This window comes from Schistocerca piceifrons, chromosome 1, assembly GCF_021461385.2.
Source record: "Schistocerca piceifrons isolate TAMUIC-IGC-003096 chromosome 1, iqSchPice1.1, whole genome shotgun sequence".
NCBI lineage: Eukaryota > Metazoa > Arthropoda > Insecta > Orthoptera > Acrididae > Schistocerca > Schistocerca piceifrons.
The window spans coordinates 328,108,518-328,121,075 of NC_060138.1; the positions used below are offsets into that span (position 1 = coordinate 328,108,518).

Here is a 12,558-nt window from a genome sequence, read left to right on the forward strand (position 1 = left end):
ATGTAATTGGTTTATAAATGATGAGTAACCCAAGAGGAATATAAAAAAAGATAAATAAGAAGTTAGATGAAGAACCCAATAAAAATATTTTGTTTGTTACTGTATTATTTAAATTTTTATATTAATGTTTTATTCTGCTTAGTATGTTTATTTTTACCTGACTTAAGAGTACCATTTTATTCATCTGTGCATTTCTGTCCATGTCTTTGTCAACCCTCCCTCCCACCACGCTCACTGTTACAAACATTCTTAATACGTTCTCTCTTTGTATTTTCAGGTTCAGAGTGCAGTAGTGAGTTGAGTCTGTCAGCCCAAAACACTTTGCTTGCCACAGAGGATAGTTCATCAACTCCACGCAGAATTGTTTGCAAACTGGATGACAGACAAATGAGCATTGACTCTAGACAACTGTATGATCCAGATTCTCTGTGGCGCAGAAAAAGACACAGGTAATTGTTTTTCTTGTTGATCATTTGGAACCTTATTTCTGTGAATGTGGTGATACTGTATTTTCCAAAGTATATTAAATTATTAACTATGACAATGGACTATTTGTTTATTTTCATGTAGAAGGGTAGCTTTCTATGAACTACACATACATCTTGATTTATATTATTGTGGATAGTATGGCAAATTTAAGTTACATCACTTCAAAAACTCGAATAAACATTAGTATAACAAGTTGGTTGATTTGCATGTTGTCAGTAACTATTCAGATAGTCTACTCTGAAGGTTTAAATAAAATGAATAAAACTACAACAGAAATTGTGATATGAGAGTTGCATTTTACAACAGAAAAATGTTAATATTGAAGTTAACAATGAAATTAATAAAAATTAGGAAACTAATCAAATAAGCTCTGACACATTGTGAAAACTAAACATTTTAAGGAACATATTGAACCATTTGAAATCAATATGGGGTTAAGATAAAGGGTGTCTTGTTCTTGTTGGTGTACAATTTATTACTGGAAAAAGCAATTACGAGATCACAAAGTTAAAGAAAAGGCAACAATTTTTGGTAGGTCTCTCTTTACTGCATAACATTTGCTGACAGCATTTCACTCCTATCTAGGAATGGTCAGCAATCAAAACTTATCACAAATTCACTGAAATTATGGCAAAAACCACATGCTAAATTTCATAGAAAGAGATTATGTGGTCTGTTCAAAAAATTACGGAACATTGATAATTTTACACCAACGGTGCATTAGAGTGAAATGGGGTTGGCATCCTTGCACACACCTGTGTTTATTGTGTAACTGCCAGAAGTTTCATTGTTGTATGTCTGGTAGCTATTGTTCAGTGCTGTATTGTCGTATGATTTGCAAATTTCAAGGTGACAGAGTTGGAGGAGCGTCTGCATTAAATTTTGTTTGAAACTGAAGAAAACATTTAAAGAGACACACTAAATGATGCATGAAGCCTATGGTGATGAGTGCCTAATCCATATGTGGTTTTATGAGTAGTACACACAGTTTAAAAATGGCTGGGCTGAAGTTAAAAGTGACCCTCATTTAGGACGCCCTTCGAGGTCTACTCATGTCAGGAATATCAATGAAATTGTGCATGCCAGACAAAGACTGACTGTCCGAGAGACTGCAAAGCAATGTAACATTTCAGTTGGATCATGTTATGAAATACTGACACAGCACCTTGGAATGCATCATGTTGCTGCCAAGTTCGTTTCACAGCTCATCGGCCAAGACCAGAAAGACCTTCGCCTTGCAATTTGTGAAGAGCTTTTGGATCACGCAAATGAGGTGCTTCTTGGGAGAAGCACAACTGGTGATGAAACATGGTTCTATGTTATGATGTTGAGACCAAAGTTCAATCTTTACAATGGATTGGGAAAGGTTCTCCAAGACCAAAAAAATCTCGTCAGGTCAGGTGAGATGTCAAAGCCATGCTGATAGTTTTCTTTGACTTAGAAGGATTAGTTCATCATGAATTCATGCCACAGTGAGAGACTGTTAGTTGATGGTGCTATTGTCGCCTGTGAGAGAAAATGAGAAAGAGATGGTCTGAAATGTGGTGAGACAATTTAAGGCTCTTGCATCACGAAAATGCAGCCTCACCTTCATCCCTGTTAGTGCGTGACTATTGCACAAAGAACAAAATCGCTGTGCTCCCTCATCCTCATCGTTCTCCAGACATGGGCCCTGCAGACCTTTTTATTTATTTATTTATTTTTATTTCCAAAGTTGAAAACCCTGTTGGAAGGATGAGGGTTTGCAACGATAGATGAAATAAAAGAATATTCGCACACTGCACTTCACGCAGTCTAGCAAGTGGTGTACCAAAACTGCTTCTGGAAGTGGAAATGACATTGGGAATGGTGTATTAATTGTGAAAGAGAGTATTTCAAAGGCCGTCATGCACAATAAGTAAAAGGTAGATGTAGAAAAATTTTGTGGTCAATATTCCAGAATTTTTTGAACAGACCTTGTATATGGAAGTGGTCATAACAGATCAATTCAATTGACAATAACCTTGAAATTGAGTGCCTTAAACTCAGATCAACCAAACATTCTAGTAATAATATTTGAGAATGTCTCCCAAGTGTGCTGTACAAGTATTGGATGAAATTATTGACCCAGTGGGACTAAATTAACAAGTTAATAAAGGAGAAATTGCAGACCAACAAATAGCATATGATATCATCTGCAGACTAAATAAAAAATCTATAGTGCCAAGGTGGGGTGGCTTGAGTGTCTCCGTGATATAGATAGCTGTATTGTAGGTGCAGCCACAATAGAATTGTATATGTGGAGATGGTACACAAACACATGGTTCATGAAGAGGGGCAGCAGCCTTTACATTAGTTGCAGGGGCAACAGTGTGTATGATTGACTGATCTGGCCTTGTAACATTAACCAACACGGCTTCTGTGAATGGCTGAAATAAGAGGAAACCACGACCATTATTTTTCCCCCCATTTGGATCTCAGGGCAGTGACTACTAGGAGGATATCATCATCAAGAAAAACAAAACTAGCATTCTACAGATTCAAGTGTGGAATGTTAGATCCCTTAACCAGGAAGATTGGTTAGAGAATTTAAAAAGGGAAAGGGGTAAGTTGAAGTTAGGTGTAGTGGAAGTTAGTGAAGTGTGGTGGCAAGATGAGCAGAACATTTAGTCTGGTGAGTACAGGGTTGTAAATACAAAATCAAATAGATCTAATACAATATATAAAAATAAATAGTTTTTTTTTGTGTGTTAATCTTATATTCATTCCTGTACCATTCATCTAATAATGATGAAACTTTCTTAAATAAAAGGTTTCTGAATATCAGTATATTTATAAAAATCAATGTATCTACATGCATACATTCCACATATATTTCTAAACCACTAGATCAATAGGGTGGGGATAGATGTGACTCAGTATCATAACTCAGAAATATCTGGAGCAGTTTCCTCCAAATACATGACCCACTATGCATGTTACTTTTACAACAGTACTGATGGGTGGGTGCTGGGGTGGGCTGGGGTGACATGTAAAATTACGCAATAATAACCAATATAGTGTAGAATTGATAGTTTTAACTGTAGAGAGGCCCATTGATGATGTTTCACCTGCAGGCGAGCGCGCGCGTGTGTGTGTGTGTGTGTGTGTGTGTGTGTGTGTGTGTGTGTGTAAAAGTAATTTCTATAAACTTGTCACATCACTTGCCATTTCTAAAAACATTACTGTAACGGTAAGATACCCGTGCACCCTAATGGCAGAGGCTGGGAGTGAAAAGCTGCAAGAAGCATAACTCAAGGATACCTGAAGCAATTTCAACCAAATTTGGTATAAGCATGACTCATTTTTATAAAAGGAGTGGGGGGTTTAAATACCCCTACTACCCATGGGGTTAGGGTGGGGATGAGAAGTGACATGTAAAAATGTTATAAAATGATCTCTTGGTATTTCTTTCCAGTATTTATTTGAATTCGATTGTTATAAAAATATGAAGCACAATTCGTCTTTTATTTATGCTGTTTATTGTCTGAACCAGGTTGCGAGAATGAAAACACTGCAGCGAACCAACAATTTTGTCAGTGCGTTTTGAGACCGAATATCATGCCACACGGCTGAATAGCACTGATAAATTTAACTTCTGCTCTGGAATCAAATGGTATAAAACACCAGAGAATTAACATATTCGTATAAAATATACATACCTGCATGGAGCCACTGATGAAAAGAATTCAGTTAATCTGTTGTGAAAAGCACAGTGAATGCATTATCATAGCCAAGATAGATACAAAGCCAACGCCCACAACAACAGTATAAATTTACATGCCATCTAGCTCCACAGATGATAAATAGACTGAAAGAATCTGTAATGACACAAAAGAAATAGTTCAGATAGTTTAGGGTGAAGAAGATTTAATTCTGATAGGAGACTGGAATTTGATAGAAGGAAATGGTAGGGGAAAGGAATGAAGAGGTGTTCACTTGGTAGAATTTTGCACAGTTCACAATTCAATCATGGCTGACATTTGGTTTATGAATTATCTAAGAAGGTTGTATATGCAGGAGAAACCTAGAGGCACTGGAAGGCTTCGGATTGTTTATATGATGGTAAAATGGAGATTTCAAAACCAGATTTTAAACTGTAAGACATTGCCTGTGTTTATTGGCTATGAACTGTAGAAAAAAAACCTGAAGAAATTACAAAAAGGTAGGAAGTTAAGGAGATGGGACATGGGTAAATTAAAAGAACCAGAGATTATTGAGAGTTTCAGAAGGAGAGTTGGGCAACATTTGACTTGAACAGGGGAAGGTAATACAGTAGAAGAGTTACGGGTAGCTTTGAGAGATGAAATAATGAAGGCAGCAGGTGATAAAATAGAGAAAAGAGAAAATACAAAAACACAGCAAATGAAACAAGTGAAAGGGAATACAGACATATAAAAATGAAGTTGGCAAAAAGTGCAAATGGCTAAGCAGGAATGGTTAGGTCAAGGCTGTAGAAACATTTATAATTTTGGGAAAGATAGATACCGCATATAGGAAGATGAAAGAGACCTTTGGAGAAAAGAGAACCAACTGTATGAATATCAAAATCTCAGATGACAAGGCAGTACTAAGCCAAGAACAGAAAGCTGAAAGGTGGGAGTACTATACAGGGTGTTGACTAATATGTGGAAAACCTCTGGGACTTTAAAAACAAAGCAGAAATTTGGTATATACAGTATAACCCCACTTTTACATTCCCAGAATTAATGTTTATCTGCCATTTATGACTTTTTTTTTTTATAGGTCCCAACAAACTTCCTATGCCCACAATGTTAATTTGCACCTGATTTTGCATTAACATATTTATAATTTTCCTGCGATTGACACATTACGAAAAAATGTTTTTGGGGAAAAAATGACGCTGGCATGATGTTGGCCGTCCAGTAGTGTTTACAAATATTACATGGTTAAGTTTCTCGACACCAGGGCACTCTACTCAGCGGATTTGAACCGGTAAACACATGAAAGTTTGAACAATTCGTGTCATATCTCCCTCTGCTGCCTAGCTCTACTTGGCATGGTGGCTGATGAAAGTAACGAAGTTTGTTCAGATGAAGGTATCGTGACCAATCACAACCATTTCTAAACTGTCTCTACTGTGCAAGTGTAGTTTCGTGATTGTTGTGATCATCATGATATCTTTGTTGAACCATATTTAGCATGTTTTGGCATATGGCCATTTGGAGCACTAGTTGACACTCATTCACTTTGCGTTTCTCAAATGTTGTTAGTATAAAATAAACACAGCGCCAGTTACATATTTTTATTCATGCTGAGCAAAATGTGTTTCGAGAATTTATTCTCATTGTCAAGTGCATTATTTATGTATGTATTTTTTTGTGAAGTTACACAATCAATGTGAGTGATAATTTGTGTGTGTGTGTGTGTGTGTGTGTGTGTGTGTGTGTGGTTTTCTACATAATTGATGAGGCACAGTACCTGATAACCTCAAAAAGATATTTACAGTGCAAAAGACGTAGAATAACACATATTTAAACACCACACAAAATACTTACTCACATATTTGCACTTGACAATGAGCAAAATTCTCATAACGCATCATGCTGAGCATGAAAAAAATATGTAACTAGTGCAGTATTTCATTATTTATGTAATGAATGACAGCTCCAGGCTTTCAAAAACATTGATTATGACACGTAACATTGAGTCAAATGTTCCTACTTCCCAGATGGTTATCAGTTGCAGTTACATCAGTGGTTTTTATTAGATAATAAACCATCATTAGATAATAAACAAGTCGCTGACAGGTCTTTTGATGTCTATTATGTACTTATGTCATACATAAAGTGCAAGTGTGGGTATCCTATATGCAACTTTTACAGCTTAAAACATTATTTCCCACATTTTACATTTTCCCACATTTTACACCATTTTTTTTTAAAGTCCCTTGAAAGTGTAAATGCGGGCTTTCACTGTACGTATGGTCGATTTTTGACTGTATTGTGAAAAGGATAGATTGCTACTCGTCATGTAGCGGAGATGTTGAGTCGCAGATAGACACAACAAAAAGACAGCCAAACACATAACCTTTCAGCCAAAAAGGCCTTCATCATAATTAGAAAACATATGGACTCGCTCTCTCTCTCTCTCTCTCTCTCTCTCTCTCTCTCTCTCTCTCTCACACACACCCACACACACACACACACACACACACACACACACATGCAAATGCAACTCGAAGACACATGACCACAGTCTCTGGCTGCCAAAAGCTTTCGTGTTTGCAATCTATCCTTTTCATAATAATGTCAATATTGCATCCTGGATTTTCCATTGCATTGTCAATTTTTGTTATTTTCTTAGACGCAGACACTTTTTTGTTCTTACATGTTTGCTTCCTTTCTGTCATTTTGTTTTCAAATTTCCAGATTGATTCTGCCTGTATTTTTTGTTTTCAAATGTTGTCTTCTGGTAGCTAAATGAAATGTTCCAAAGTATCTACCTTTAGCTCAGATATAAGCTCGTAAACTCTGCACCAAAGGTTGTCTTGTTTGCTCCCGTATTCGAGGTGTCTGCTGTATATGTTGAAATCCTTCTTGAATGCAGTGGAAAAGTATATCAACATTCACACTATGTCCTTTAAATGCCCCAAAAATAAGAATCCAGTGGATTGAGTCAGGCAATTGAGCAGGCCAGAATGTTGCAGCCCCATAACCTATCCATTTATTTGGGAAACACTGATTTAAAATTATTGTTGCTTGCGGAGCAAAATGAGGGAGAAGCCCCATTGTGCATGAACCACAGGTTCTGACAGAAGTATAGTGGCACATCTTCCAGCAAAGCATTTATATATCCCATTAAAAGTTCACTGTGTGATACTCCCGTCAGTGTTCTATGGAAAATGGAAGGTCCAATTAATATGGCTTTCGTTATGGCAGCCCATATATTAACGCTAAAATGTTGTCGATGTATTTTTTCCAAAACTGGAAAAAGATTCCCATCTGCCCATGCAGGAATGTTTTGAGAATTCTGCACTCCATTACTGGTAAACTTAGCTTCATCAGTTCCTCAGTACACATCCCCAGTAACCATGTAAAAGAAGCTTTCTGGGATTGAAAATCTGTTTCAGTAAAACCTTACATCTCTAAATAGGGTATGGATAAAGGAGTTACTCTTGTAACAGTTTTCAGTCTGTCGCATGACACATTCTCAGTTTCTGCTATTTCTCTGGTATTGCTGGCATTATTGTCTTCGATATGATAAAGTAACTGATTCTCTAAATAAGGTGTTTGAACACTAGTTGGTCTTACACAATGAAATGACCTTTTCTCAAAAGAGCCTGTCCCCACAAGACATTTCATATGTTGTTTCTTACTGTTTGTTAAATGTCTGTTAGGAAATCTTGCAGCATACAAATGTTTGGCTTCAGATGGATTGCGGTTCGGAAGTCCATACATCAGATGTATGTCTGCAATGTGCTGATTGCAATACATTTAGTCAGAAATGTACAGTACATACTAGTCCAATAAGAAAACGACTGAGCAGGCATCACACCCATGACTGGAAGTCCGGCACATGTCGCTCTCCAGCTGAGGTTGATAACATATCGTTGTTTGGTGACGCCCCTCTCCGAAACAGTTGATTTGATTCCTGGCTGGGGAGGAATGTCTAATATACACATAACACTAGTCCATTCAGAATTGTGGAGTTAGCTTCCACTACTGATTGTGTTCTCAGTACTAAGAGGATTTGTTTATTTGCTAGTACCATGGATACTAAGGTAACTCTTCCAAAAACGAACATCATTTGAAAAGAAAAAAATATATATATGTATATGTAGGAGCAAACTGGAAGTTTGAAAACTGAAGCAAATAATTAAAGGCAATATTATAAGAAAGGAAGAGGAAGTAGATGAAGGTGAGATGACAGATATGATACTGCAAGAAGAATTTGACAGAGCACTGAAAGATCTAAGTCCAAACAAGGTCCTTTGTGTAGATGACATTCCCTCAGAATTATAGAGATACTTTGGAGAGACAGTCATGACAACTCTCTTCCCCCTAGTGTGCAAGATATTCAAGACAGCCGAAATATCCTCATACTTCAGGAAGAATGTGATGATTCCAATTCCAAAGAAAGCAGGAGTTGACAGTTGTGAATGTTACCAAACTCTCAGCTTCATAAGTTATCATTGCAAAACACTGACATGAATTATTTACAGGAAAATCTTAAAGCTGATAGAAATTGACCTGTGAGAAGATCAGTTTGGATTCTGGAGAAATGTAGAAACACTTCAGGTAAAACTGACCCTACGACTTACCTTAGATGATAAGCTGAAGAAAGTCAATCCAAGATTTATAGTGTTTATAGCATTTATAGACTTAGAGAAAATTTTTGATTGGAATATGCACTTCGAAATTGTGAGGGTGTCAGGGTAAAATACAGGGAGGGAAAGGTTACATACAGCTGGTGCAAAAACCAGCCCGCCATTATGAGTTGAAGGATATGATAGAGAAGTAATAGTTGAGAAGTAAGACAGGATCATAGCCTGTCCTGAATGTTATTCAGTATGTACATTGAATAGCCAGTAAAGGAATTGAAGGAGAAATTTGAAGCCAATGAAACCACCATATTGGCTCTCAGTAGACGACTGAACTTTGCTCTGGCTCCACAAATGCTACCAGCTGCCAAAATTATCAGTGGAATCAAACAAACAGTGTGGCTTCCCCCTTAAGAAGCAGCAGGTGAAGTAGGGCTTGCTATTAGCTGGATTTTTGTGACTTGGGTGACAGCCAAGTCCCTTAAGTGCATTACTAACAGGGTGGAGAAAAAAGGACTGAGATCATTGGAGGAGGAGGGAGAGTTAGTTCTTACCGGGTGACAAGAGGAATGCTGCGATTATCCTCAGACAGACAGACGGATTATCATAAGAAAGTCATTATGTTTTTGGAAGACGGCACATACAAGATTCTTGAACGGGATCCCACATTGACACACAGTAGGAAGAAAGGGGAGATACGAAAGAACTCTGGCATCCTTGATAAACTTGTGAAGAATTTAAGGCTAAGAGCACGTAGATCATCCAGCTTGTATAGCCTGCCTAAAATGCACAGAGATGATGCACCATTGAAATCAATTGTTAGTGCTGTTGGCTCTCTCACATGCAGTCTAGCAATGTACTTAACTAAATTATTTGTGCCTGTGGTCAAACACTGTAGACATTATATTAAGATCTCTCAAGTGTTTGTTGCAACCATAAAACAGAGGAGGATAGGCTTAAGTGAAGTAATGATCAGCCTTGACCTAGTTTTCCTTTTTACGGAGTTACTAGTGAAAGACACATTAAAACTGTTGGCCACTCATTTAGCCCCTAAAAGTTTGGTATTATTTTGGCACATCTTGATGACTACTCATTTCTTCTATAGTGGAATTTATTATGAAATGACTGATGGAAGAGCCTTGGGTTTGCCTCTATCATCAGCCATATCTAATTTTTTCATGGAGGATTTTGAAAAATAAGTGTTGAATAGTGCTCCCTTCCGACCATCATGCTGCTTCTGATACGATATTGATTCATTTTTAATCTGGCTGTAGGGCAGTGAGGTGCTGTAGACCAGTATGAATGGTATACACTCAAACATAAGATTTATGATGGAGGTGGAAAAGGACAGGAAGACACCTTTGTTAGATGTGTTGGTTGAAAGGAAACTGGATGGACGATACAGCCATTCTGTGCATAGAAAACTGATGCTTACCGACCTGAATCTCAACGGACATAGCTTTCGCTATCCAGCTCAGAAGAGAGTTGTGCTGGACAGCCTAGTACCCAGAATATGGGCTATTCTGCACGAGGACAGCCTTGACATATAGATTAACTATCTTACAGTGGTGTTCAGAGGGTATGAGTATTCTGTCCATGCTACTAGGGCATTGCTCTTGAGGAAACAGAGGCGTGCTGCCATTCACCCCAAGCCAGGAAAACCAACACATAGTGTGGCTTCCGTTCATTGGTGCAACAGGTAGTGAGATAGCTGGGTTCCTAAACAGCAAAGAATCGGACTGATCGCCTCACCACCCAGGAAAGTTAAGGAAATGTTACAACCCATTAAAGATAATCTCGACCTGAGAGTACCGGCATTTTATAATATTCTTTGTGAGTATGGTAAAAGTTAGTCTGTATAGACTGTTGCCAATCATTATGTTGACTATAAGTGGCATCTTGAATACAGGAATATATTGGTATATGGTATATATTGGTATATGTGTGGATGGATGTGTGTGTGTGTGTGTGTGTGTGTGCGTGTGCGTGTGCGTGTGTGTGTGTGTGTGTGTGTGTGTGTGTGTGTGTGCGAGTGTATACCCGTCCTTTTTTCTCCCTAAGGTAGGTCTTTCCGCTCCCGGGATTGGAATGACTCCTTACCCTCTCCCTTAAAACCCACATCCTTTCGTCTTTCCCTCTCCTTCCCTCTTTCCTGATGAGGCAACAGTTTGTTGCGAAAGCTTGAATTTTGTGTGTATGTTTGTGTTTGTTTGTGTGTCTGTCGACCTGCCAGCACTTTCATTTGGTAAGTCACATCATCTTTGTTTTTAGATATATTTTTCCTACGTGGAATGATTCCCTCTATCAAAGATGATGTGACTTACCTTACGAAAGCGCTGGCAGGTCGATAGAAACACAAACAAACACATACATACATACACACAAAATTCTAGCTTTCGCAACCAACGGTTGCTTCGTTAGGAAAGAGGGAAGGAGAGGGAAAGACGAAAGGATGTGGGTTTTAAGGGAGAGGAGGAACGCAGGCAGACATTTGCCTTTACAAATGTCTGCTTGTGTCTGTGTATGTGCGGATGGATGTGTGTGTGTGTGCGCGCGAGTGTGTACCCGTCCTTTTTCCCCCTAAGGTGGGTCTTTCCGCTCCCGGGATTGGAGTGACTCCTTGCCCTCTCCCTTGAAACCCACATCCTTTTGTCTTTCCCTCTCCTTCCCTCTTTCCTGGCGGAGCGGCCGTTGGTTGCGAAAGCTAGAATTTTGTGTGTATGTATGTGTTTGTGTTTCTATCGACCTGCCAGCGCTTTCGTATGGTGAGTCACATCATCTTTGTTTTTGGATATATTTTTCATGCGTGGAATGTTTCCCTCTATTATATTCATATCATTAATTTGAACCCAAGAATCATGTTTGTTATTGTCACTGTTGCATTTCGAAATCTTTTCTGTCGTCTAATTTTCTCTTTCTGTTTTTGCCAGTAGGTTCACTTTGTATTCACCTTCTCCTTTTTACCGTAATCTACTACACAATTTTATCCCGCCTATATATACTCAATAATACGTAACCCACTTCCAAACCATAACCAAAAAAATTTTTTTTTCCGCTTTCAACACTACCGCTGCTATAAAATCCACCGTTTCTAGTTCACAAACAGTTCCTTTCACCTATTAAACAACCATCTCGGCTAGTTCTAATAACTTTCGCTTTATTTCCATTTCCGTTTTTCCCACATCATTGATCATTTTTAGCCGCTTCCCACAGGTTTTAACGTCATTATTTCTTCGTGAGACAATTGTTAGCATCATTCACATAATCTGCCACCACAAAACCACTCGTTTTAATACATTTACACGTAGTTTTATCGAAATTTTCCCGAATTTCTCCACCCTTTAACGTGTTTTGGCGGCAACACAACCACCTAACATTCATGCACATCGTTGTCTACCAACCCAAGTCCACCACAGGATCAACACAGCTCAGCTTTAACCAACACTTTTTCACCTTTTTTCACACCAGATCTCAAGTTGCTTTCTAGTTCACCTTTATCTCTCCCCATATATATATTTTTTTCAGTTTCATTTCAGCCTCATGTTACACTTTCCACCTTGTAATACTATGTCACTCTCACAACATCCCCACAACGACCCCATTAAGTTTTATTTACATTCTCTCCGCAAACATGCCTTCGCCCTAGCCAGATTACGCTCCCATATTTTATTTTCTCAGGCTTGTCTGACATTTGGCATTACCCCCAAAGGCCTCACACTTAAAGTTCCCATCTCTGGCTGCAACCCTTGTTTCCATCAGTCCCTATA

The 12,558-nt window shown here is 38.3% G+C and overlaps 1 protein-coding gene across 2 annotated transcripts in view; it reads left to right on the top strand.

Moving 5' to 3' along the window:
- LOC124794541 (A-kinase anchor protein 10, mitochondrial) overlaps positions 1-12,558 on the top strand; it is a 116,607-nt gene that overhangs the window by 60,973 nt on the left and 43,076 nt on the right. For both annotated transcript variants that reach the window (XR_007016586.1, XM_047258102.1), the window contains exon 8: positions 278-449. Coding sequence is in view for 1 of the 2 variants with exons in the window: in XM_047258102.1 (XP_047114058.1) it covers positions 278-449 (172 nt within the window). In the remaining variant the exon portion in view is untranslated. The remainder of the gene's footprint in view (positions 1-277; positions 450-12,558) is intronic.